We start from the raw sequence: 26303 nt of genomic DNA, 5'->3' as shown, positions 1-26303 counted from the left end.
GTGGCCGGATCTCAGCTCACTGCAAGCTCCGCCTCCCAGGTTTACGCCATTCTCCTGCCTCAGCCTCCCAAGTAGCTGGGACTACAGGCGCTCGCCTCGTCGGCCGGCTAGTTTTTTTTGTGTGTGTGTGTATTCTTTAGTAGAGACGGGGTTTCACCGTATTAGCCAGGGTGGTCTCGATCTCCTGACCTTGTGATCCGCCCATCTCGGCCTCCCAAAGTGCTAGGATTACAGGCTTGAGCCACCACACCCGGCCTCAAACTTTATTTTTAATTCAGGGACATGTGCACGTTTGTTACATGGGCATATTGCATGATGCTGCGGTTGGGGTATGATTGATCCCATCATCCATCCACATTAGTAGCTTGATAGAAAGTATTCAATCTGGGCCAGGCAAGGTGGGTCACACCTATAATCCCATCCAGGTACTAAGCATACCAATAGTTTTTCAACCCTTACCCCCATCCCTCCCTCCCACCTTCAGTAGTCCCCAGCATCTATTATTGCCATCTTTATGTACATAAGTACCCAGTGTTTAGCTCCCACTTGTAAGTGAGGGCATGCGGTATTTGGTTTTCTGTTCCTGAACGAATTCACTCAGGATAATGGCCTCCAGTTGCATGCATGTTGTTGCAGAGGACATCGTTTCATTCTTTTTTGTGGCTGTGTAGTATTCTATAGTGTGTATGTACCACATTTTCTTTATCAAATCCATCGCTGATGGGCACCTACGTTGATTTCATGTCTTTGCTATTGTGAATAGTACTGTGATGAACATACAGGAGTATAGGTCTTTTGGGGAGAATAATTTATTTTCTTTTGGATATATACCAAGTGATGGGATTAATGATCAAAGGGTAGTTCTAAGTTCTTTGGGAAGTCTCCAAACTGCTTTCTACAGTGGCTGAACTAATTTACAGTCCCACTCATAGTGTATAAGCATTTCCTTTTCTCCAAAGCTTTGCCAGCATCTATTTTTTGACATTTTAGTAATAGTCATTCTGACTGGTGTGAGGCGGTATCTCATTGTGTTTTTGATTTGCGTTTCTCTGATTATTATTGATGTTGAACATTTTTCCATGTTTGTTGGCCGCTTGTGTGTTTTCTTTTGATAAGATCTGTTCCTGTCTTTCACTCATTTAATAGGGTTTTTTTTTTTTTGCTTGTTCAATTAAGTTCTGCATAGATTCTTTAGAATTTTAGACTTCTGTCAGATGCATAGTTTGCAAATATTTTCTCCCATTCTGTAAGCTGTTTACTCTGTTGATGGTTTCTTTTGCTGTGTAGAAGCTTTTTAGTTTAACTAGGTTCCACTTGTCAATTTTTAGTTTTCTTTCAATTGCTTTAGAGGACCTAGTCATAAATTATTTCTAAAGGCTAATGTCCGGAATTGTGTTTCCTAGGTTTTCTTCTAGGACTCTTATAGTTTGAGGTCTTATATTTAAATCTGTAATCCATGTTGAATTAATTTTTGTATACAGTGATAGTAAGGATCAAGTATCATTCTTCCACATATGGCTAGTCAGCTATCCCAGCACCATTTATTGAGTAGGGAGTTCTTGCCCCGATGCTTATTTTTGTCAACTTTGTTGAAGATCTGATAGCTGTAGGTGTGTGGATTTATTTCTGGGTTCTCTATTCAATTCCATCCATCTATGTGTCTGCTTTTGTACCAGTACCATGCTCTTTTGGTTACTATAGCCTTATACTTTGAATTCAGGTAGTATGATCCTCTAGCTCTGTTCTTTTTTATTAAGATTGCTTTAGCTATTCAGGCTCTTTTTTGGTTGCATATAAATTTTAGAATTTTTTTTTCTAGCCCTGTGAAAAAACCACATTAGTAGCTTGATAGAAAGTATTCAATCTGGGCCAGGCAAGGTGGGTCACACCTATAATCCCACCCACTTTGGGAGGCCAAGGTGGGTGGCTCACTTGAGGTCAGGAGTTTGAGATCAGCCTGGCCCACATGGTGAAACCCCGTCTCTATTAAAAATACAAAAATTAGCTGAGTGTGGTGGCGTGGGCCTGTAATCACAGCTCCAAGGGAGGCTGAGGCAGGGGAATCACTTGGACCCAGGAGACGGAGGTTGCAGTGAGCTGAGATCGTGCCACTGCACTCTGGCCTGGGTGACAGAGCAAAACTCCATCTCAAAAAAAAAAAAAAAAAAAAGTGTTCAACCTGTTGAGTGCTTTGGGCAGTGTGGCCATTTTAACAATATTGATTCTTCCAATCCATGAGCATGGAATGTTTTCCCATTTCTTTACAACATCTATGATTTCCTTCAGCAATGTTTTGTAGTTCTCCTTGTAGTGATCTTTCACCTCTTTGATTAGATACATTCCTAGGTATTTTATTTTAGTTTATGGCTATTGTAAATGAGATTATGTTCTTGATTTGGTTCTCAGCTTTAACATTTTTGGTGTATAGAAATGCTACTGATTTTTGTACACAGATTTTTGTATCCTGAAAAATTACTGAAGTTATCAGTTCCAGAAGCCTTTTGGTGGAGTTTTCAGGGTTTTCTAGGGTTTCTAGGTTTTCTAGGTTTTCTAGGGTTTTCTAGGCTGAATCATATCTTCAGCAAAGGAAGTCTGACTTCTTTTTATGTTTGGATGCTTTTTCTTTCTTTCTCTTGCCTGATTACTCTGGCTAGGACTTCTAGTTCTATGTTGAATAGGAGTGATGAGAGTGGGCATCAGTTTTCAGTTCTCAATGGGAATGCTTCCAGTTTTTGCCCATTCAGTATGATGTTGGCTATGGGTTTGTCATAGATGGCTCTTGAGGTATGTTCCTTTGACGCCTAGTTTCTGGAGGGTTTTTTTTTTTTTTTTTTTTTATCATAAAGAGATGTTGGATTTTATCAAAAGCTTTTTCTGCATCTATTGATATGATCATACAGTTTTTAATTATGTTTATTATGTTTATGTGGTGAATCCCATTTACTGATTTCTGTATGTTGAACCAACCTTGCATCCCAGGAATGAAACCTGTGGTTGTGGTGAATTAATTTTTGAATGGGATGCTGGATTCTATTTGCTATTTTTGCTGAGGATTTTTGTGTCTATGTTCATCAGGGGTATTGGCCTGTAGTTTCTCTCATTATGTCTTTGTCAGGTTTTGATATCAACGTAATGCTGTATTTGCAGAATGAGTTAGGGAGGAATCTCTCTTCCTTTTTTTTTTTTTTTTTTTAGAATAGTTTCAGTAGAATTGGTACCAGCTCTTCTTTGTTTACGTCTGGTAGAATTCAGCTGCGAATTGGGGTTGGTTTGGGGCTTTTTAAAGATTTTTTTTTTTTAAATTACTGATTCTATTTTGGAACGCAATACTGGTCTGTTCAGGGTTTCAATTTCTTCCTGATTCAATCTTAGGAAATTGTGTTTCCTGGAACTTAACCATTTCCTCTAGATTTCCTAAATTGTGTGCATACAGATTTAATAATAGTCCCTGAGAACCTTTTGTATTTCTGTGGGAATGGTTCTAATGTCATCCTTGTCATTTTTGTGTTTATTTAGATCTTCTTTTTCTTTGTTAATATAGCTAACAGTCTACCAATCTTGCTTATCCTTTCAAAAAACAGTTTTTTTTGAAAAGATAAAAAAATTGTTCTGTTTTTCACTGATCCTTTGCATGGACTTTTGGGTCTCAATTTCATTCTGTTTGGCTCTGATTTTAGTTATTTCTTCTCTTCTGCTAGCTTTGGGGTTCATTTGTTGTTTTTCTTGTTCCTCTAGGTGTAATGTTAGATGGTTAATATGAGATCTTTCTAACTTTTGGAGGTAGGTGTTTGGTGCTATAAAATTTCCTCTTAAACTGTTTTGGCTGCATCCCAGAGATTTTGGCATGTTGTGTCTTTGTTTTCATTTATTTCAAAGAATTTTAAAATTTGTTGTTTACCCAAAATCATTCAAGAGCAAGTTGTTTTATTTCCATGTTGTCATATGGTATTGAGAGATCTTCTTGGTAGTGATTTCTATTTTTATTCCCATGAGAGTATGGTTTAGTACGGTTTTGACTTTTTGAATGTATTGAGTCTTGCTTTATAGTTGAGCATGTGGTTGACCTTGGAGTATGTTCCATGTCCACATGAGAAAAATACATATTCTGTGGTTGATGGGTGAACTACTCTGTAGATATCCAGTAGGTCTAATTGGTCAAGTGTTAAATTTAAGTCTAGAATTTGTTTTCTGCCTTGATGATCTGTCCAGCGCTCTCAATGGGGTGAAGTCCCCCACTATTATTGTGTGACTCACTCTTTGTAGGTGTAGAAGTACTTGTTTTATGAACCTGGGTGCTCAAATATTGGGTGTGTATATATTTACAATAGTTCAGTCTTCTTGTTGAACTGAATCCTTTGCTATTATGTAGTGCCCTTCTTCATCTTTTTTTACTGTAGTTGGTTTAAAGTCTTTTATCTGATATAAAGATAGCAACCTCTGTTTTTTGTTTTCTGTTTGTGTGACAGATCTTTCTCCAACCTTTTACTTTGAGCTTATGGGTGTTGTCATGTTTGAGAAAGGTCTATTGAAGAGAGCAGATGGATGGGTCTTCTTTTTTTAAATCCAACTTGCCACTCTGTAACTTTTTTTTTTTTCTGAGACGGAGTTTTGCTCTGTCGCTCAGGCTGGAGTGCAGTAGTGCAATCTTGGTTCACCACAACCTCTGCCTCCCGGGTTCAAGAGATTCTCCTCCATCAGCTTCCCGAGTAGCTGAGATTATAGGTGCAGGCCACCACACCCAGCTAATTTTTGTATTTTTAGTAGAGACGGGGTTTCACCATATTGGCCAGGCTGGTCTCAAACTCCTGACCTCAGGTGATCTGCCCACCTCCCAAAGTGCTGGCATTACAAGGCATAAGTCACTGTGCCCGGCCTCACTCTGTGGACTTTTAAGTGGGGGTGTTTAGACCATTTACATTCCAGGTTAATATTGTTATGTGTGGTTTTGATCCTATTGCAAAGCTGTTAGCAGGCTGCTATGTAGCTTCTATTGGGTGGTTGCTTAATAGGTCTATGGGCTATGTACTTAAATGTGTTTTTTGGTAGCATGTATTGTTCTTTCACTTCCATGTTTAGAACTCCCTTGAGGATCTCTTGTAAGGCTGGTATAGTGGTAAAGAATTCCCTTCACGCTTGCTTATCTGGAAAAGATTTTATCTATCCTTCACTTATGAAGCTTAGTTTGGCAGGATATATCATTACTATTATTGAGACAGAGTCTCATTCTGTCACTAGGACTGGAGTGCAGTGGCATGATCTTGGCTCACTGCAACCTCTGCCTCCCAGGTTCACGTGATTCTCATGCCTCAGCCTCATGAATAGCTGGGATTACAGATGTGTACCACTACGCCTGGCTAATTTTTATATTTTTAATAGAAATGGGGTTTCACCATGTTAGCTAGGATGGTCTCAAACTCCTGGTCTCATGTGATCTGCCAGCGTCAGCCTCCCAAAGTGCTGGTATGAGTATGAGCCCCTGCGTCCAGTTATATTATTTTAAACTATATAATTTTGTTCCATTTTTTAGGGTACTTTTGGAAAACTATCATTTTTTCCTTGTTGAATTGTAATGCATACAATTTACTCCCCAGGCAACTAGGAAAAAATACCAGTAAAGCACAGCAAATAAGAAAGTGGGGGCAGCAAGCTCATTCTTAGGTGGTCCTCAATGTGGGATCATCAAAATAGTGGCAGTAAACATTTTTGAGGCTGGGCGCAGTGGTTCACACTTGTAATCCCAGCACTTTGGGAGGCTGAGGTGGGCAGATCACTTGAGGCAAGGAGTTTGAGACCAGTCTGGCCAACATTGTGAAACCCTGCCTCTACTAAAAATACAAAAATTAGCCAGGTGTGGTGGTACACGCTTGTAATTCCAGCTGCTAGGGAGATGGGAGAATCACTGGAATCCAGGAGGTGAAAGTTGCAGTGAGCCGAGGTAGCGCCATGGCACCCCAGCCTGGGTGACGGAGCGAGACTCTCTCAAAAACAGAAACATTTTTGAGACTGCTTTTCAGGGCTGGCCAAAATATATTCCCATATGTTGCCTCAGTCTTGTGCTATCATTGAATTTTATTAACGCAATCAGTTTGTATTGTTCCATATAATTTTGACTAATAAGCTTCTGTTTTCCATATTTGTTAGGAAAATTTGTATTTCCCCATTTCTAAAATTCATTTGCATTTCCAAGCATACAACTTCTCTGTTAATCTTCTTCGACCACTCACTAAATGGATTTTGGGTACAGACATATTTCCACTTAAATCTTTATATATTTTTGGCTGGGCACAGTAGCTCATGCCTGTAATTCCAGCACTTTGGGAGGCTGAGGTGGGTGGATCACCTGAAGTCAGCAGTTCAAGACCAGGCTGACCAATGTGATGAAACCCTGTCTCTACTAAAAATATAAAAATTAGCTGGGCATGGTGGCCCATACCTGTAATCCCAGCTACTCTGGAGGCTGAGGCAGGCAAATCGCTTAAACCCGGGAGGCAGAGGTTGCAGTGAGCTGAGATTGTGCCATTGCACTCCAGCCTGGGCAACAAGAGTGAAACTCTGTCTCAAAAAAACAAAAAACAAAAAAAAACCAACTTTATATTTTTGAATTTTCAGAACTTGGTTAGCAAGTGCTGATTCTTTAAGTGTATTTTGAAATTTGTCCAGTAAAATTTCCTTTGATAATCAGTTCTGTGAATTTTGACAAATATACTGAGTATGTCAATCACAATCAGAACATCCTCTCCCCTACCACCAAATTTCTCCATGCTGCCCCTTTATATTTCCACATTCCCCCCACACCTATCCTTAACCTTTGGTAACCACTATCTGCTTTCTGATCCTATAGTTTTGCCTTTTCCAGAATGTCATCCAAATGGAATGTTACGGTATACAGTATCATCTTTTGAGTCTGGCTTCTTTCAGTTAGCATAATGCATTTGAGCTTTATCCATGTTGTTCATCAATAGTTTCTTTTCATTGTTGAGTATGGTATGCCATTATATGGATGTACCTGAGTTTATTCATTCACTCAGTGAAGGACATTTGGGTTGTTTCCAGTTTAATTATGAAAAAGTTAATGTATTCTACAAACATTTGCATACGAATTGTGTGAATATAAGTTTAAGCTGCTTGGATAAATAACTGGGAGCAGAATGCTGGGTCCTATGGTATATTTAACTCACAAGAAACTAAACTGTTTTCCAAAATGTTTGTTCCATTTTGCATTCCTACTAGCCATGTATGAGTTCCAGTTGCTCCAGATCCTTATTCTTTTGTTTTGCTTTTGATGTTTGTTCATGTACATTTAAAAAGCATTTTATTCACCTATCCCTCATACTCATTTAAGAAATATACATAAGCGAATGTGTTCTGACACTAAAATATGCTGGTCTGCTTTTCCCTAGCAATATTAAATGTTCTTTTAATATTTAATTTTTGCCCATATAAGATTTATTGGATACACAGTATAGAGAATAGTGCCAAGCTATTTCTTTTCTATACTGATACTCACTTAACAGGATGCTTTGTAGATTGTCCTAAGTTTGCCCATTTCTCAAGTGTTGTCATTCTTTTGCTTGCTTCTCACTGTGCTCTCTTCCTGGGTGGCTTCAAATCTATTCGTGGAGTTTCAATTGTCATCTCCTGAGAGCCTTTTGAACCTGGGAACCCTATTGTCTATTGACCATCTCCATCTATATGTCCCTTGGGAGTCAGGAACTGAACACATTTCTTCAAAACTATGTGTCCCTTGGGAGTCAGGAACTCAGCACAGTTCTTCAAAACTTCCTCCTCTATTCCCTATTTTAGGCAGTATATGGTACCATTTTCCCAGATGTCCCGGACAGAAAGAGGATAATTACTCATTACTCCTACCTCTTCCTTATTTCCCATATCTAAAAGGTCAAAATATTCTTTTCTCCCATTGCCATTATCTCAGCTTAAGTCCAAATTGCATTATACCTTCTTGCTCAGAACTACCTCTTTGAGCCCTTCTGTACATTGACCCAGGGTGATCTTTCGACACACACATCTGAGCTAATCAAGTCTTAAGGGCTCCAATGGCTCATTATTAACAAGAAACACAACACCCTTCAAAACTTGATGCTTTTTTTTAACCACTCCACCTATCTCTCTTTTATCTGACGAATGTCTGAATTCAGAAGCCAGACTGCCAGATGTTGAATTCTGACACTCCAACTTACTAGTTTTTGACCTTACACAAATAACACAGCCTCTCTGTATATAGCGGTGTTCAAAGTTACACAATATACAAAAATGAAAACATTTACATCACTTTGTTAGAAACTATGGCTCCTAAGATTTTAAAGATAGAAAACAAGTATTATTTTATGTTTTTATTATAACCATACAAACTTATGCTCTGGAGTTTGGCTGCCCAGGTATGAATCTGAGCTCCACCACTCATTAGCTTTGGAAAGTAATTTAACCCAACTTCAATTTTCTTATCTGTAAAATGGGAATAATAGTATCTGCCTCATAGTGATTGTTGTCAGGAATAAATGAATTAGTATCCCAAAAGTGCTTCAAATAATGCCAATAGTGTAGTAAGCATCATTTAAAGTAGTAGCTATTATTATAATTTAAATAACTGGGACATAAGTTCCTAATTTCCCACCCACGTGGGTGCCCTTCCAATGAATCCTGAATAACCTGGTGCTTCCTTTTATCACAGAAATTAGCACAATGTATTGAAACTTTTTCTCATCTACACCCTAAGATGTCTAAAAGATATTTATTTGTCTTAAATACTCTGGCCTCTAAGATCCCCAAGAGCTTGATGCCTCTGCTTTAGGGATTTTACAGTCTGCCTATGCCTCCTTCTCCAAATACCATAAATAACACTAGAGGCTTTCTGACATGCTTATGAATACAAACATTAAATGAAAATTATACCATCATAGATGGATTTTTGGTGAGAAAATATTTTCTTGCATGCACTCAAGCCTATCTCTCTGTCTCTATCCATCTATTCTCACACACACTCAAGCCTATCTTGTCTATCATCTAATCCTTGCATGCACGCAAGTCTATCTAATCTATTACCTACCTACCTACCTACCTACCTACCTACCTAGAGTCGGGGGCTTGCTCAGTCACGCAGCCTGGCGTACAATGGTGAAATTATAGCTCACTGCAACCACAAACCCCTGTGCCCAAGAAATCCTCCCACCTCAGCCTCCTGAGTAGCTGGGACTACAGGTGTACACCACGACTCCTGGCTATTTTTTATTTTTGTAGAGATGGAGATCTTGCTATGTTGCCCAGGCTGGTGTGGCCTTGAACTCTTGGCCTCAAACTCTTGGCCTCAAGTGATTCTACCACTTTGGCCTTCCAAAGCGCCGGGATTATAGCATGAGTAACCATGCCCAGCCTCAAGCCAATTAAGTGCCTTACCAGTTTTCTATAAATTGCAGCAAAAATAAATTATGCTTTGACAGAAATTATTTTCACTGAGAATATCGTTTTCTATGTTAATGATAAGGCAACATACTGAGTCCCCAATCCATTTTTTGCATATATAAATTATTTTGGAGGGCCAGACACAGTGGCTCATGCCTGTATCCTAGTACTCTGGGAGGCCGAGGAGGGTGGATCACCTGAGGTTAGGAGTTTGAGGCCAGTCTGGCCAACATGGTGAAACCCTGTCTCTACTAAAAATACAAAAATTAGCTGGGCATGGTGGTGTACGTCTGTAATCCCAGCTACTCAGGAGGCTGATGAGGCAGAATTGGTTGAACCTGGTGGGTTGGAGGTTGCAGTGAGCTGAGATCATGCCACTGCACTCCAGTCTGGGCAACAGAACGAGACTCCATCTCAATCAATTAATCAATCTTCTTTTAGAGTTTTTTGCCATTGATTTCTCAGGATCAAATAAAAAATCTAAATTTTATTAATGCAATTCTTCTATTAAATTTGGTCAATAACTGAGATGTTTTACTTTGTTGAACATTTCCATCAAGTCTAATTTTTCTAGGGTCAGTTTTGGCAACTTTTTTCTTATTTTTGTTTTTCTTTTTTTGCCCATTATTGGCTAAATTTTGGCGATTTTTAATCTTGTAAGTTTTAATCTTCAGTAAGTTTTCTCTAATACATTTAATCATGTGCAGTATTAACTATTCTGGTTTTATTTGTATAATAAAAATTAATTCGTTGTGATTTGGATAAACAATTACTTGAATTTGGATCACAACTGAAAATGAGTAATTGTAAACCCCCTTATCAGTTCTCCAGGTCTGTCTTTTGGGGTCAAAATATCTCACCTCATTTCCCTTCCAGCTGTACTGTCTTCACATAACTAATTCCAGCTCACATGTCAGATGCCAACTCAAGCATCTCCTGCTCAGGAAAGCCTCTCCTGATCCCTACTAGATCAAGGGTTCCTGTTACGCTGAGATTTTTTTCTTTCATCACAGTAATTAGAGTTACAATTATATATTTCCATGATAATTTACTGTCTCCCTCAGACTTTGTTCTCTGAAAGCAGGGATTTTGTTTTCCTTACCACTGGGTCCCTGGCACAAAAAAGGCACTCAAATTTACTGAAAGAATGATGAAAAGAAAATGGTATCTTGATCCCTAGAGCACATATAATGCCTGATCAATACTAGGCATTCATTAAAAGCTGTTTAGATTTCCCTATTTTTATTTCTGGATTGTTATGGTCTGAAAGATAATGATCAATTTTTTTTTCTCAATACTAATTTTTAAAATTGAATTTTTAATGCTATATATTTTTAAACCTTTAATAGCTATGCTACTCTAATAGTCTCCTATTCCTTTCTTATTAGGGCTGTTATACTGTACATCCCCAGGAAGGTAAACTGTATTCCACAGAGCAGGAGGTTGTTTGATGTGGTATCATTGCATCCTCACCTCTCTCTGTGAAAGGAAACTCATTAGGCTATCTCCTAAAGTTGCTTATAATTACAGTTCTAATCCCTAGCTGTATATCATAAGTATATAGAATACTTTAAGAATAGAAATGCTTGGGCCTCACCCTAAAATTATTGAATCAGAAAGTACTGAATTCCCCCACACGACTGAGGAGTTAGGAAACAATGGGAGTGTACGATGAGTATGGGAGAAGTGGTCAGACAATAATCTTGATAGGCAGCTTAGCAACAGTGTACTAAGGGCCTTGGTTTCAATACTAAATAATTTGGAATTTAATTCTACATATAGTGGTAACCACTAATGATTTTCACAGTGTAATGAAATAATCAGACTGACGAGAAAGCTTAACTTGGCATCAGTGTGGCAGAAAGGCAGGAAGGGTATAGAGCCTGAGTCAGGGGTAGGAAGCTACTACAAGCTAAGGAATGGATGGTGAGGACTTGAACTAGACTGGCTGCAGTGCAAGCAGGGAGGAAGGAAATGAGAAAGAACTCCCAAAACATCAGACAGGACTTTGATCCACAAAATATGTAAGTTGGGGAAAGGCTGAACACCATAACAGTATTTCCAGGCTAAGCAACTGAATGTAGTTTGATGATGTCATTAACCAAATAGGGAATACAGTGGAAGGATAGAATGGAACAAATAGAGGAAATAAATTCTATTTCCAGTTATGATTCAACTGAAGTTGTTTGTAGACCATTTAGATGGACCTAGAACAAGAATAACTTGGAAATTAAGATTTGGAGTTCAGAAATGAAGTTGAAGCTAAAATCTTAGGTTTGGGAGTCAACAGGGTATTTGGTAACAGTCGAGGACATTAGAATGAAGGGAACCGAACAGGGTATTGTTCATGTAGAATCAAAAGTACCTAGCACAGAATTAAAGATAAATCAGGTTTTCCTGTTAACTTTACTTAACCATACAATCTTAATTTTAATAAGGCCTATACATAGTACCATTAAAAATAAGCAGAAGTTAATGTGAAGAGTAGTAATATAAAAATCATCTGCAAACTGTAGGACAACTTTAAATATAACTATATCTCTGAATTTATTTAGAATTCTTCAGTCTATTAGTTTGGAAATACTGTAGTTTCTAGCTTATGAATAGCACATTTATCAAGTTGCCTCCTCATCTATATCACTACTTCCCTAAATGAAACAATCAGATACTTGGTGATTTACTTCCTACAAAGTAAAGTCAATATACATAAACTATTAAGTCAACTCACAAAAAATATAGCATGTATTTAACAAATGCAACTTCTGATATCAAAAGATGATCACTTAAAATATGTCTATGTATGTGTGTGTGTGCTTGTGTGCTAGGCAGTTTTGTGAAATTTCTCAACTTTAATAATCGAAATTCCTTATTGGGTCTGGAATTATTTTAATAGCAAAAAAGCAAAAAACAAAACCAAAGTTAAATTCACAAGGCCATGCTACTTCCAGAGTGAATGCCCTTGTTTGGAATGGGTCTCTGAAATCTTAATTTTTAAAAGGCACATAGGTAATTATGATGCAAGGAGTTCATGTACTATACTTTGAGAAACATTAACATATATCAGATTTACATTTTAACTAAGACTTTTAAAAAAATGTTGAGAAATGTTTATAGACTGCAGAAAACTGTTTTAAATAAGTGTCATATGGTTCAAGTAGAAAATACATTTTCTTTATTCAAATCATGTTGACGTTCAGTATATTTTGAAATACACATGAAGTTATACCAAAGCTACATTTTAATCTCATCACATTCCACTCCAAATTCTTTACCATTTACCAAAAATAACTTTTTATAAAGCTTACTATTTTGTCTATTATACAGACTATCAATCTATAACTTTTTGTGTTTCTCTCAAAAATTAGAATAGCTTATGAGGATATTATATAAAATTAATTGGTATATTACACACCAAACATAAGTACAGATTCTGTACAATGTAATAGTGTACATATATATTACAAGAAACTAAATGCCTTGTTGAAAGTTTTTTTTTTTTTTTTTTTTTTGAGATGGAGTCTTGCTCTGTCACCCAGGCTGGAATGCAGCGGTGCAATTTTGGCTCACTACAACCTCTGCCTCCTGGGTTTAAGCGATTCTCCCACTTCAGCCTCCCTAGTAGCTAGGATTATAGGCACCCGCCACCACGCCCAGCTAATTTTTGTATTTTTGTAGAGACAGGGTTTCACCGTGTTGGCCAGGCTGGTCTTCAATTTCTGACTTCAGGTGATCTGCCTGCCCCAGCCTCCCGAAGTGCTGGGATTACAGGGGCGAGCCACCATGCTTGGCCAAAGTAATCTTTTAAGAAATCTTTCACGGAAAAAAATTCTGCATTACAAAATGTGGTGGCTTGAGTAACAGTTACTTCTCTTTTATGAATTTCTTTCAGTGGGCATTAACTGTCCATTTAGCTTCATTAACAGTTTTACCACGAGACCAGCCTACAAAGTAAAACATGTCAATAATAAATATAAAACATGTAAGAATGTTTAAAGGACATTCATGACACTGGGCAGTTCGCTATCTATTTGAAAGGGAACTTTCTTATCATGAGACAGCTTGTTAAGAAAGAGTATAGAGGGGATATTTACTCAGGCTTTTTGAAGGGACTTAAGACGCAATTTGCTGGATACAGCTAGGCGGCACAGGTAGGTCAAGGAGATGGAAGGACTACCTAATAACTTGATAAAAGAGACAGGTAATACTGACCAGAATGAAAAGACATGGCAAAAGAGTTTGTTACAAAACTGAAACAAACTATTCAGATAAGTTTCTGATTCTTCCTTGCTCAGAAGGCCTGGCTTTTTTCCTTGGTCTTAAATATTTTAATTTCATGGAATATTACAAGTTTTCCTTGAAGTTAAATGAATGCCACTTTAAAAAAAAGAAGTAACTTTACTAACACAATAGTTCATTATTAGAAGTCCAAAATAAATGATACTTACCTGTTTTGTATGTACTATAAAGCTCATTTTATTTTCCATGCTATGGATCTGAAAACAAGTATCAGTATCTCCCAATTGCCACATAAAACAACCATAGTTAAGACTGATGAGTAAAGCCTGCAACATAATTGGAAATAATTATATTGAAATATATATTAAAAACATCACCTATTTTTTCTTACTATCTACATTGATGTAGTCTGGTCTAAATATAATGGTTCAGAATGCTTTTTTAAAAAAATTATTATACTTTTAAGTTCTGGGGTACATGTGCAGAATGTGCAGTTTTGTTACATAGGTATACATGTGCCATGGTGGTTTGCTGCACCCATCAACCCGTCACCTACATTAGGTATTTCTCCTAATGTTATCCCTCCCCTAGCCCCCAACCCCCTGACAGACCCCGGAATGTGACGTTCTCCTCCCTGTGTCCACATATTCCTCATTGTTCAACTCCCACCTATGAGTGAGAACATGCGGTGTTTGATTTTCTGTTCTTGTGACAGTTTGTGGAGAATGATGGTTTCCCAGAATGTTTTAATGAAGCCTTTTCAAAGCACCCTGCACTAACCTCACACAGCCTGCAGCACAGAATCATATAGATTGGTAGACTCTCAGGAGACTGCCGTGAGCAATATTTGTTGTATAAGATTGACAAGAATTTTTAAAGATGTCAATTCTATCCATGGCTTTCAGGATAATGAAAGGTACTACCTTTATTTTCTTTCTGCAGGTTAAAAACTCTCTCTTTATTCAGTATCTTTCTTTTGAATATTTACATAGTACTTTCAGATCTGTAGTTTATGAAACTGGGTTAACATGTTGACTTAGACAATCTCATCCCACTGAAAATAAGTACACTGATATATTTATTATAAAAGTAAGCATAATTTAAAAAATTACTAACATACCTTTCATAAATTCAACAGAGCTTTTCTTTTTTAAGGACAGTCAAGTGAAGCAATGGGAGTGGAGAAGAATTGTAATTGTTTGTGATCAAATAGTTGTAAATGCTACTGCACATGGACCAGCCAACAACAGAACTATTTATAAAGCAATATTAATGATTCCTATACTTTCCTATTATAATATTGTATATAAGCATTCAATATATCCTTGTTAATAACAATTCTCTCCTAGCAGTAACTTCCAATTTCTTGCCCTGAACGTATATTCTTTGTGTACATATAAACAAATAAGTGGTCCATGGCATTTTTAAGATACCTATGTTTAGAAACATTTTCTATAAATAGCAATTCTTATAATATTGACCACAAATACTAAACTAAGAATATGCCAGAAAGATAATGGGTTAGGGGATTTTTAAAGTAAGGTTCTGTCTGGGAGGTGGAGGTTGCAGTGAGCCGAGATCGCCCTACTGCACTCCTACCTGGGCAGCAGTGAGACTCCGTCTAAATAAATAAAATAAATAAAACAAAGTGAGGTTCTGTGAATGAAACACAGATAATTTACGCGAGTATACATTAAGTATAAGGAAAAACTAATAGTATCTTTTAAAAATGGCTATCTACATTTATATTGTAAAATATAACCTTATACATAGGATACACTAAAATAGTTACTTATCAAGGTACAGACTGAAACAGAGTCAAGATATCATACTACCTTAAACTGCCTTTTCTTTTAAATCAATCAACTGAAATTTCTTTATTCAAAAGCCACAAAACAGTCCATTAATATGGCTTCAAAACAGTTCAATATACAGAAAAAAATACAACTGTAGTATAGTTACTTCTCAATTATGGAAGTCAAATTTCCAACAAAAGTACTGAGCCTATAGTTATAGAAGGTAGAAATAATTGATATAAAAAACACAACTGTGTCCCATGGCTTTTCCTGAGAATCTCCGATGCTAATGTATCCCATGTAGTGTTGTAAATGCAAATGAAGGTATTTTTGCAGATGAAGCTGTTTGCTCTATTTTTGCAAAGCTTGTTGAATGCAATCCTAATAGATCTTGGTGAATCTAAGACAACTGAGGACAAGCTGGTTGTTCCCACATTTGATGGCTGAAATATGTAATTATCTTAAACCTTTCAAAGGTGCCATAAATTTATCAGTGGTTTACAGAGAACAAGGTAATGACTAGATGGATAGAAAATATCTTTACTCCTTGGTTCATTCACCTTTTTAGATACCCAAGAATAGCATTCCTATTTATAGTTCAAGAAACTGAATCTCTTATCTAAGGAAAAAGTAGACTGTTAATTAAGAATATTATTGTCATCCTTCTGTCTGTTACTGCTATCTCATTTATTTGAATCCTGGCTCAGAGTATTATATATAATATGAAATGTTATATTTAAGTGTTAAATAATATTGCTAAACCTTCATTTGAATACTATATAAAACTTTGTATTACTGCCAAAAATTGGAAAGCTAACAAACATAAAATATAGTTTAGAGAAATGGCACAGCATCACCATCCAGTTCTACGAAGAACGATTTGCAGATGTTGGTACAAAATGCTCTGAAACAGCAGAGGAAAAATTTCTTGAAATGGTGGGGGGCATTTCTCCTTCATTTCCTTTAATGAACTTAGTACAAGAGATATAGAAAAGTGGTTACAAGCTAATAAACAGTAGCCTATTTTCTGTGGGCAAAATAGTTTTAACAGAAAATGAGGATGGTGTGGTGGCTCACACCTGCAATCCCAGCACTTTGTGAGGCCAAGGTGGGAGAATCACCCTGTAGAGATAGGGTCTCAATTTGTTGTCCAGACCAGGAGTTTGAGACCAGCCTGGGCAACAAAGTGAGACCCTATCTCTACAAATAATAAATTAGTAGGGTGTGGTGGCATATGCCTTTGGTCCCAACTACTTGGGAGGCTGAGGCAGGAGGATTGCCTAAGCCTAGAAGTTTGCAGCTGCAGTGAGCTACGATGGTGCCACTGCACTCCAGCCTGGGCAACAGAGTGAGACTGTGTCCTAAGAAAAAAAAAAAAGGAAAGAAAAAGAAAATGGTAAGCAAATGACCTAAAAGCAAGGTGACTGTAAGAGAGCAGTCCCCAACCTTTTTGGCGCCAGGGATTGGTTTCATGGAAGACAATTTTTCCACAGACAGGGGTGTGGGGGATGGTTTTGGGATGATTCAAGCGCATTTCATTTATAGTGCGCTTTATTTCTATTACTATTATATTGTAATATGTAATGAAATATACAACTCACCATAACGTAACATCACTGGGAGCCCTGAGCTTGTTTTCCTGCAACTAGATGGTCCCATCTGGGAGTGATGGAAGATACTGACAGATCATCAGGCATTACATTCTCCTAAGGGGCATGCAACCTAGATCCCTTGCATGCGCAATTCACAAGAGGGTTCATGTTCCTACGAGAATGTAATGCCACCATTGATCTGACAAGAGGCAAAGCTCAGATGGTAATGCAAGTGATAGGGAGTGGCTGTAAATATAGATGAAGCCTTGCTTGCTGCTCATCTCCTGCTGTGTGGCACGGTTCCTTACAGGCCATGGACCGGTACCAGTCCATGGTCTGGGGGTTGGGGACCCCTGCTAGAAGAGACTTCAAGAAATAAAGCTCCAGGTCAATTACTAAACTCAGACCCTATTCCACCCTATGTTCCTAGATAGTTTATCTCCATTCATATGTATATCTATCAAAGTAACTGTTGCCCTTAAAGATGACCCTGAAAATTAATATAAAATGACTAAACTATGACTGGGATATTTCAGGAAGTTATGTGATTATAAAGACCTATTAAGACACATAAAGGGGCAAGCACAGTGGCTCATGCCTGTAATCCCAGCACTTTGGGAGGCCAAGACGGTTGGATACCCTGAGGTCAGGAGTTCAAGACCAGCCTGACCAACATGGAGAAACCCCCTCTCTACTAAAAATACAAAATCAGCCGGGCGTGGTGGCACATGCCTGTAATCCCATCTAGTTGGGAGGCTGAGGCAGGAGAATCGCTTGAACCCCATAGGCAGAGGTTGCAGTGAGCTGAGGTCGCGCCATTGCACTCCAGCCTGAGCAACAAGAGTGAAACTCATCTCAAAAAAAAAAAAAAAAAAAAAGACACATAAAAATGAGGAAAATAAAAACTGAGTTTACGATGAAATTTCCTAATCTAAATGCCTTTTAAAAATGCATAAGCCTATTACTTTAACCAATTTGGTCTATTCTTAACAAATCTTAATTAACAAATTACGAGGAAGGTGGATCACCTGAGGTCAGAAGTTTGAGACCAGCCTGGTAAACATGGTGAAACCCTGTCTCTACTAAAAACACAAAAATTAGGTGGGCATGGTAGTTCACGCTTGTAAGCCCAGCTACTTGAGAGGCTAAGGTGGGAGGACTGCTTGAACCCAGGAGGCAGAGGTTGTAGTGAGCCAAGATCACACCACTGCAGTCCAGCCTGGGTGACAGAGCAAGACTCTGTCTCAAAAAACAAAACAAATTAGATTTGATTTTTATTAGCTTCCTATTATAAACTAAAAAGCTGTTCATCCCATTTAAATGTGTTAAATATGCTATAAAATAATTGATAAACCTGTATTTTATAATGACTTATGGTTAGAAAAAGGAGCACCATACACTAACTTCTAACTGAAGAGCTCTAAAGTGGGATTGAAAAGGGTCTGACCCACCTACTGCTGCTGTCACCTGTGCACATAGTGCCAGGAGGTCAACCCACCTGCCTGCCACCAGCACCTGCAAACACCAGAGGTGGGCTTGGAGAGGTGGTGCCATAACCACCACTGCCACCGGCACCCATTGTCTAGGGTCCTGAGGACAAGCCCTGCCCACTGCCACTGTCAACTGTGCCTAAGCATCTAAGGGCCTGAGGACTGACTCAACTAGCATGCTGCTGCCATTGTCTGCACACACCATCAGAGGGCCTGATGACAGGCCTGTTCCACCTGCTGTTGGTGTCTGTACATGTCATCTGGGGGCTTAAGGATTGTTATGCTCTGCCTATGCCTGCTGGTGCCCACATGCACTATCTAGGGGCCTGAGGAAAGGCATGCCCTGCCGACTGGCATAACTACTGGTGCCTGAGCACTAGCCTGCCTGGAGTCCCGAGAAAAGCCTACTACAGCCTTCATTAACAACCACAGTCTAAGCCACTGAGGGACTCATAGACACAACTAATGCTCATTAAAGCTGAAGAACTCACACGGAGACTATACTACTGCACTTACCCAGAATCAAAGCCAAATCACTGTATCCAACCAACACTATAGCTACATCTATAGGAAAAAGTTGTTCCTTAAAAAAGCCAAGGCATAAAACAGGAAGTGACATCAGATGTACAGATATAAACATAAGGATACAAAAAACATTGAAAAGCAAGAAAACATGACACCTTCAAAGGAAAACAATAATTCTTCAGTAACAGATCCTCCCCCAAAATTTTGAAAAGCCTAATAAAAAATCAAAATAATGATATTAAAGAAACTCAGTGTGATCTAAGATATATAAGATAACAAAAGTATATAATCCTAGAATGGAAGAACTCAATAAATGAAATAAAAAGCACAACTGAGAGCTTCAACAATACACTAGATCAAGCAGAATAAAGAATTTGTAAACCTGAAGGTATCTTAACCCAGGCAGACAGGAAAGAAAAGAAAGGAAAAGAAATAAAAAAAATGAAGAAAGCCAATGTGACACGTGAGGGCACCATAAAGTGACCAAACGTTTGAATTCTGAGATTTTAGAAGGAGAAGAAATGGAAAAAGACAAAGAAAACCTACTCAAAGAAATAATAGCTGAAAACCCCCTAAGTCTTATAAGAGATGTAGGCATCAAGATACAGGAAGCTCAAAGATACCCAAGCAGATCTCACCTAAAAAAGTCTTTCCCAAGACATGTTATAGTCAAACTGTCAAAACTCAAAGACAACAAGAGAATTCTAAAAACCATAAGAGAAATACATCAGGTCACATATAAGGACATTGCCATCAAACAAACAACATATTTCTCAGAAGAAACTACAAGCCAGAAGAGCCTAAGATGATGTATTTAAAATGCTAAAAGTTAAAAAAAAAAAAGGCTTTATATTAGATTGGTGCAAAAGTAACTGCGATTTTTGCCACTGTTATTAAATCTAAAGGGAAAGACAGACTCCAATACAATAATAGTTGGGGAATTCAACACCCCACTCTCAAAACTGAATGGATCAAAAGAAATTAACAAAGAGACACTGGATTTAAACTGCACTTCTGACTAAATGGATCTAACAGCCAGGTGCAGTGACTCACGCCTGTAATCCCAGCACTTTGGGAGGCCAAAGTGGGTGGATCACCTGAGGCCAGGAGTTTGAGACCAGCCTGGGCAACAACCCCATCTCTACTAAAAATACAAAAATTAGCCAGGTGTGGTGGCACACGCCTGTAATTCCAGCTACTCAAGAGGCTAAGGCAGGGGAATTGCTTGAACCCAGGAGACATAGGTTTTACAGTGAGCTGAGATTGCTCACTGTACTCCAGCCTAGGTGACAGAGCAGGACTCTGTCTCTAAAAAAATATAAATAAACAAACAAATAAATAAATGGATCTAACAGACATTTACAAAACATTTCATCCATCAGCTGCAGAACACACATTCTCCAGGATAGACCATCTGTTAGGCCAAAAAACAAGTCCCAATAAATTTTGTAAAAGTATCTTAGATCACAATGAAATAAAACTATAAATCAATAACAAAAGAAATTTTGGGAACTGTACAAATAAATGGAAATTAAACAACATGCTACTGAATGACCATTGGGTCAATGAAAAAATCAAGAAGGAAATAAATTTCTCAAATGCAATGAAAATGAAAACACCATATACCAAAACCTAAGGGATATAGCAAAAGCAGTGTAAGAGGGAAGTTTACTGCAATAAACATCTATGACAAAAAAGCAGGAAGATCTCAAATACTTAACGATGCACCTCAAGGAACTAGAAAAGCAAGAAAAAAACCAACCCTGAAATGAGCAGAAGGAAAGAAATAAGATCAGACCAGAACTAAAAGGAAGAAAGACTAAAAAAGAAAAAAGAAAAAAAAATTACAAAGGATCAACAAAATGAAAAGTTGGTTCTTCAAAAAGACAAAACGAGTAAACTGTTAGGTAGACTAACCAAGAGGAAAAGAAAATCCAAATAAACAAAATCATAAATGATAAAAGAGACATTATAACTGAGACCACAGAAATAACAAAGAATCGTTAAAGACTATTAGGACCAATGAACGATAGGCTAACAAATTCCTCAACACAGACAACCTGCTGATATTGAACCAGTAAGGAAAAGAAAACCTCAACAGATAAATTCTTGGTAATGAGGTTGAATTGGAAACAAAAAGTTTCTCAACAAACAGAAACCAGGTAACTTCACCGCTAAATTCTACCAAACCTATAATGAAGAACTAATACCAATTTTCTCAAAATGGCCCCAAAAACTGAAGAGGATTCTTCCTAACTCATTCAATGAGGTCAGCATCATTCCAATAACAAAACCAGACAAGGACACAACAAAAAAAAGAAAACAAGAGTCCAGCAGTCATGATAAACACAGATGCAAAAATCATCCACAAAATACTACCAAACTGAGTCCAACAACACGTCAAAAAGATAACACACCATGATCAAATGGGATTTATGCCTGGGAGGCAAGGATGATTCAACATATGTAAATTAATAAATGTGATATAATCAATAGAATGAAGGACAAAAACCATACAATAGTTTCAGTAAGTACAAAAAAAGAACTTCATGAAGTTCAAGATCCTTTCTTGATGGAAAAAAAAAAAAAAAACAACTCTCAGTGAATTCACATAGAAGGAACATACTTCAATCAATAAAGGCCATATATGACAAACCCACAGCTAATATCATACTGAAAGGGGAAAAGCTGAAAGCCTTTCTTATAAGAACTAGAATAAGACAAGGATACCCCACTTTCAACTACTCAGAGCCTTGCTCTGTCGCCCAGGCTGGAGTGCAGTGGCACAATCTCAGCTCACTGCAAGCTCTGCCTCCCAGGTTCACGCCATTCTCCTGCCTCAGCCTCCCAAGTAGCTGGGACTACAGGCGCCTGCCACCATGCCCAGCTAATTTTTTTGTATTTTTAGCAGAGACGGGGTTTCACCATGTTAGCCAGGATGGTCTCAATCTCCTGATCTCGTGATCCGCCCGCCTCGGCCTCAACTACTCTTAATCAACACAGTACTGGAAGTACTGGAAGTCCTAGACAGAGCATCAGGCAAGAGAAAGAAATAAAAGCCATATAAATTGGTAAACAGGAAGTCAAACTGTCCCTCTCTGCAGATGACATGATCTTATATACAGAAAGACCTAGACTCTACCAAAAAACTAATAGAACTGATAAAACAAATTCAAAAAAGTTGCAGGACACAAAATTCACATACAGAAATGACTAGCATTTCTATGCACCAATAATGAACCAGCTGAAAAAGAAATCAAGAAAGCACTCTCATTTACTATAGCTACTAAAAAAAATTAAATACCTGACAATAAATCTAACTAAAAAAGTGGAAGACCTCTGTAACTAAAACTACAAAACACTGATGAAAGAAATTCAAGAGGACACCAAAAATTGGAAAGATATCCATGCTCATGGATTGGAAGAGTTAATATTGTTAAAATAGCAATATAGACCAGGCGTAGTGGCTCATGCCTGTAATCCCAGCACTTCAGGAGGCCGAGGTGGGTGGATCACCTGAGGTCAGAAATTCAAGACCAGCTTGGCCAAAATGGTGAAACCCTGTCTCTACTAAAAATACCAAAAAAAAAAAAAAAAAAAAAAAAAAAAATTAGCTGGGCGTGGTGGTGCAAGCCTGTAATCCTAGCTACTTGGGAGGCTCAGGCAGGAAAATTGCTTGAACCCAGGAGGTGGAGGTTGCAGTGAGCCAAGATCATGCCACTGCACTCCAGCCTGGGCAATGAAGCAAGACTCTGTCTCAAAATAAATAAATAAAAAATAAAACAGCAATATTACCCAAAGCAATCAAGTAATTCAATGCAATCTTTATTGAAATACCAATGACATGCTTTACAGAAATAAAACAAAATTCTAAAATTCATTTGGAATAACAAAATATTCCAAATAGCCAAACCAATAGTGAGAAAAAGAGAACAAAGCTGGAGGCATCATACTACCTAATTTCAAAAAATAAACTACACAAACCTACAGTAACCAAACAGCATGATATTATTGTAAATACAGATCCCAATGGAACAGAGAACCCAGAAATAAATCCATGTATTTACAGCCAACTCATTTTCAACAAAGGTACCAGGAACAAACATTGAAGAAAAAACACCCTATTCAATAAACTGTGCTGGAAAAATTGGATATCCACATGCACAAGAATAAAACTAGACTCCATCTCTCACCACATGCAGAAATCAAGTCAATATGGATAAAAAACCTAAATGTAAGACCTGAACCTATAAAACTAGTAGAAGAAAACATAAGGTAAATGCTTTTGGACATTGGTCTAGGCAAAGACTTCAAAAGCATAGGCAACAAAAACAAAAACAGACAAGTGGGGCTATTTAAACTATTAAGCTTCTGCACAGCTAATGTTAACAATCAACAGAGCGAAGAGACAATGTGGTGAATGGAAGAAAATATTTTCAAAGTGTTCATTAGACTAGGGACTAATATCCAAAATTTACAAGGAAATCAAACAATTCAACAGCAAAAGAACATATCCCATTATAAAGTGGGCAATGATTAGAATAAACATTTCTCAAAAGAAGACAAACAAACAGCCAAGAAGTATATTTAAAAATGCTCACCATGAGTAATCCTCAGGGAAGTTCAAGTCAAAACCATAATGACATTTCATCCCACCCCAGTTAGAATGACTATTATCAAAATGACAAAAACATAACAAATGCTGGTGACGATGCAGAGAGAAGGGAACTTTTATATGGAGTTAGTGGGAATATAAACTAGTATAGAGCCACTATGGAAAACAGTGTAGAGATTTCTCAAAAACTAAAATAAAACTACCATATGAACCAGCAATCTCACTACTGAGTATTCTTCCAAAGGAAAGGAAATCAGTGGGATCCTGCCACCCCATGTTGACCACAGCACTGTTCACAATAGCAAATATATGGAATCAACCTAAGTGTCTACCAGCAGATGAATGAATAAAGAAAATGTGGTATGTGTGCACAATGAAATATTATTCAGCCATAAAAAAGAATGAAATCCTGTCATTTACAACAACATGAATGGAACTGGGGGTCATTTTGTTAAGTGAAATAAGACAGGCACAGAAAGTCAAATATCCTATGTTCTCATATATGTGAGACATTGATGTCATGGAGGTAGAGAGTAGAATGACGATTATCAGAGCTGGGAAGGGTAGCGTAGGAAGGAATAGGGACAGGGTCAGTTAATGGGTACAAACATACAGTTAGATAGAATGAATAAGTTGCGGTGTTTCATAGTACAGTAATGTGACTATAGTTAATAATCTATTGTATATTTCAAAATAGCTACAAGAGATGAGTTGAAATGTTCCCAATACAAAGAAATGATAAATATTTGGGGTGATGAATTTCCTAATTACCCTAATTTGATCATTATTTATTATATGCATGTATCAAAATATGAAATGTACCTCATATATATGTACAACTACTATGTATCAATTTAAAAAATGAGTGGGGCCCAGTGGTTCATGCTTGTAATCCCAGCACTTTGGGAAGCTGAGGCAAGAGGATCACTTGAGGCCAGGAGTTTGAGACCAAACTGGGCAATATAACAAGATCCTATCTCTGGGGAAAAAAAGAAAATAAAAAGCCAGCCATGGTGTTATGTGCCTGTAGTCCCAGCTACTCAGGAGGCTGAGGTAGGAGGACTGCTTGAGTCCATGAGTTCAAAGCTGCAGTGAGCTATGACTGCACCACTGAACCCCAGCCTGGGGAAGAGAGTGAGACCCTGTCTCAAAAAATAAATATATAAATCAAAAAATTTTTAAATGTAAAAAACAAAAAACAATAAAGAAGCTCTGAAGTATTCCAGTGGATATTCAATCCCTTCCGTACTTCATCCTGCTCCCCAAAAGGTTCTTGTACTAATTCTAATGTTTCAAAGTGAAGCCCTTGTGTCACATATAATATTTTTTTCATGTCTTTTCCAATTAACCTAACAAATGTTTTAAACAGGCAACATAATCACAGAGTTAAAACTTTTAAGTTGCAAAATGGCCTTGTTATGGACTGAATGTTTGTGCCCTGCCTCCCAAAATTGGTATGTTGAAATCCTAACCCCTAGTGTGATGGTATTGGGAGGTAGAGCCTTTGAGAAGTAATTATGTCATAATTTATGAGAGCAGGGCCCTCATGAATGGGATTCACGCCTTTATAAAAGGGACCCCAAGATAACTCCCTCATTCCTTCTGCCATATGAGGCTACAAGGAGATGTCAGCAGTCTCCAACCCAGAAAAACCCTCCCACTAGAATTCAACCCCACTAGCGCACTGATCTCAGACTTCCAGTTTCCAGAACTGTGAGAAATAAACTTCTGTTGTTCATAAGCCAATCAGTCTATCGGGCTTTGTTATAGTGGCCTGAACTAGATAGGTATGTAATGAAAAGTTTCCCTCCTTACTTTTATTCCTAGTTATCTGGTTCCCTTCTCCAAAGGCTTCAAGAAATATTTTATGCATATACAAGCAATATGTATTTATGTAAAGATCAGCCTCATTTCCTCCCATTTTAATACCAAAAATAGGCAGTATATTACATATTGTTCAGCACCTTGCTTTTTCACTAAATATATCTTGCAGATTATTCTACACAAAAATACTCTTTATTCCTTTTTATGGCTGAAGGGTATTCCAAAGCAGAAATGTAATATATTATTAACCCCTTACTGACAGTGATTTAGTGTCCCCCTTCATCTTATGTACTGAATTAGTTGCAATGAACAGTCTTATATATATATGCCATTTCTAAATTCTTCATGTAGGTTAGTACTGTTGTTTTAGGTATTATATGATATGATTTGTGGAAAAAAAGCTGAAAATCTACCTTAGTTTCCATGTTGAGGAGATGAAGTCCTTTTATATTCACTCCTACATACACAGGGATGACTTTATGATTGCTGGGGCTTGCCTTTGTAAATATCTGTCCTGTGAAAAATGCTGCTCCATAAGTAGGAATTTCCCAGCAATTCTGTAAGAACATGCGCTGAAGGTGATGCATTTCTTTACTGACACCTTCACTTGTACTGAGATTCTAAAAACAAACAAAGTAAATTAAAAATAAGAGATATGAAAGGAAAATGTACCATTGATAATCCAAATAGATCAACTAAGCAGTTTCTAAAATCAAGACTGCCCCTAAAGAATAAAATTACGGCACATTATATTAGGAGTACTTTTTCTCTTGCGATGTTAATATTAAAAAAAAATCGGCCGGGCATG

The 26303-nt window shown here is 37.6% G+C and overlaps 1 protein-coding gene across 8 annotated transcripts in view; it reads right to left on the bottom strand.

The window, feature by feature from the left end:
- Window positions 1-11968: 11968 nt before the first annotated feature.
- KRIT1 (KRIT1 ankyrin repeat containing) overlaps window positions 11969-26303 on the bottom strand; it is a 46908-nt gene continuing 32573 nt past the window's right edge. For 5 of the 8 annotated variants that reach the window (XM_023226686.3, XM_023226685.3, XM_023226691.3 and 2 more), the window contains 3 exons: window positions 25909-26115; window positions 13863-13979; window positions 11971-13358 (listed from right to left, as the gene is read on the bottom strand). In XM_023226686.3, coding sequence (XP_023082454.1) covers window positions 13290-13358; window positions 13863-13979; window positions 25909-26115 — 393 coding nt within the window. In that variant the 3' untranslated portion in view covers window positions 11971-13289. Of the gene's footprint in view, window positions 13359-13862; window positions 13980-14270; window positions 15275-25908; window positions 26116-26303 lie in introns of those variants that run through there. The other 3 variants (XR_002734637.2, XM_023226687.2, XM_023226692.2) reach the window with 3 other exon arrangements.

The sequence above is a fragment of the Piliocolobus tephrosceles genome, chromosome 8, assembly GCF_002776525.5.
Source record: "Piliocolobus tephrosceles isolate RC106 chromosome 8, ASM277652v3, whole genome shotgun sequence".
Classification (NCBI taxonomy): domain Eukaryota; kingdom Metazoa; phylum Chordata; class Mammalia; order Primates; family Cercopithecidae; genus Piliocolobus; species Piliocolobus tephrosceles.
The sequence above is the reverse complement of the archived record's forward strand: the minus strand, read 5'-3'. Positions and strand labels throughout refer to the sequence as shown.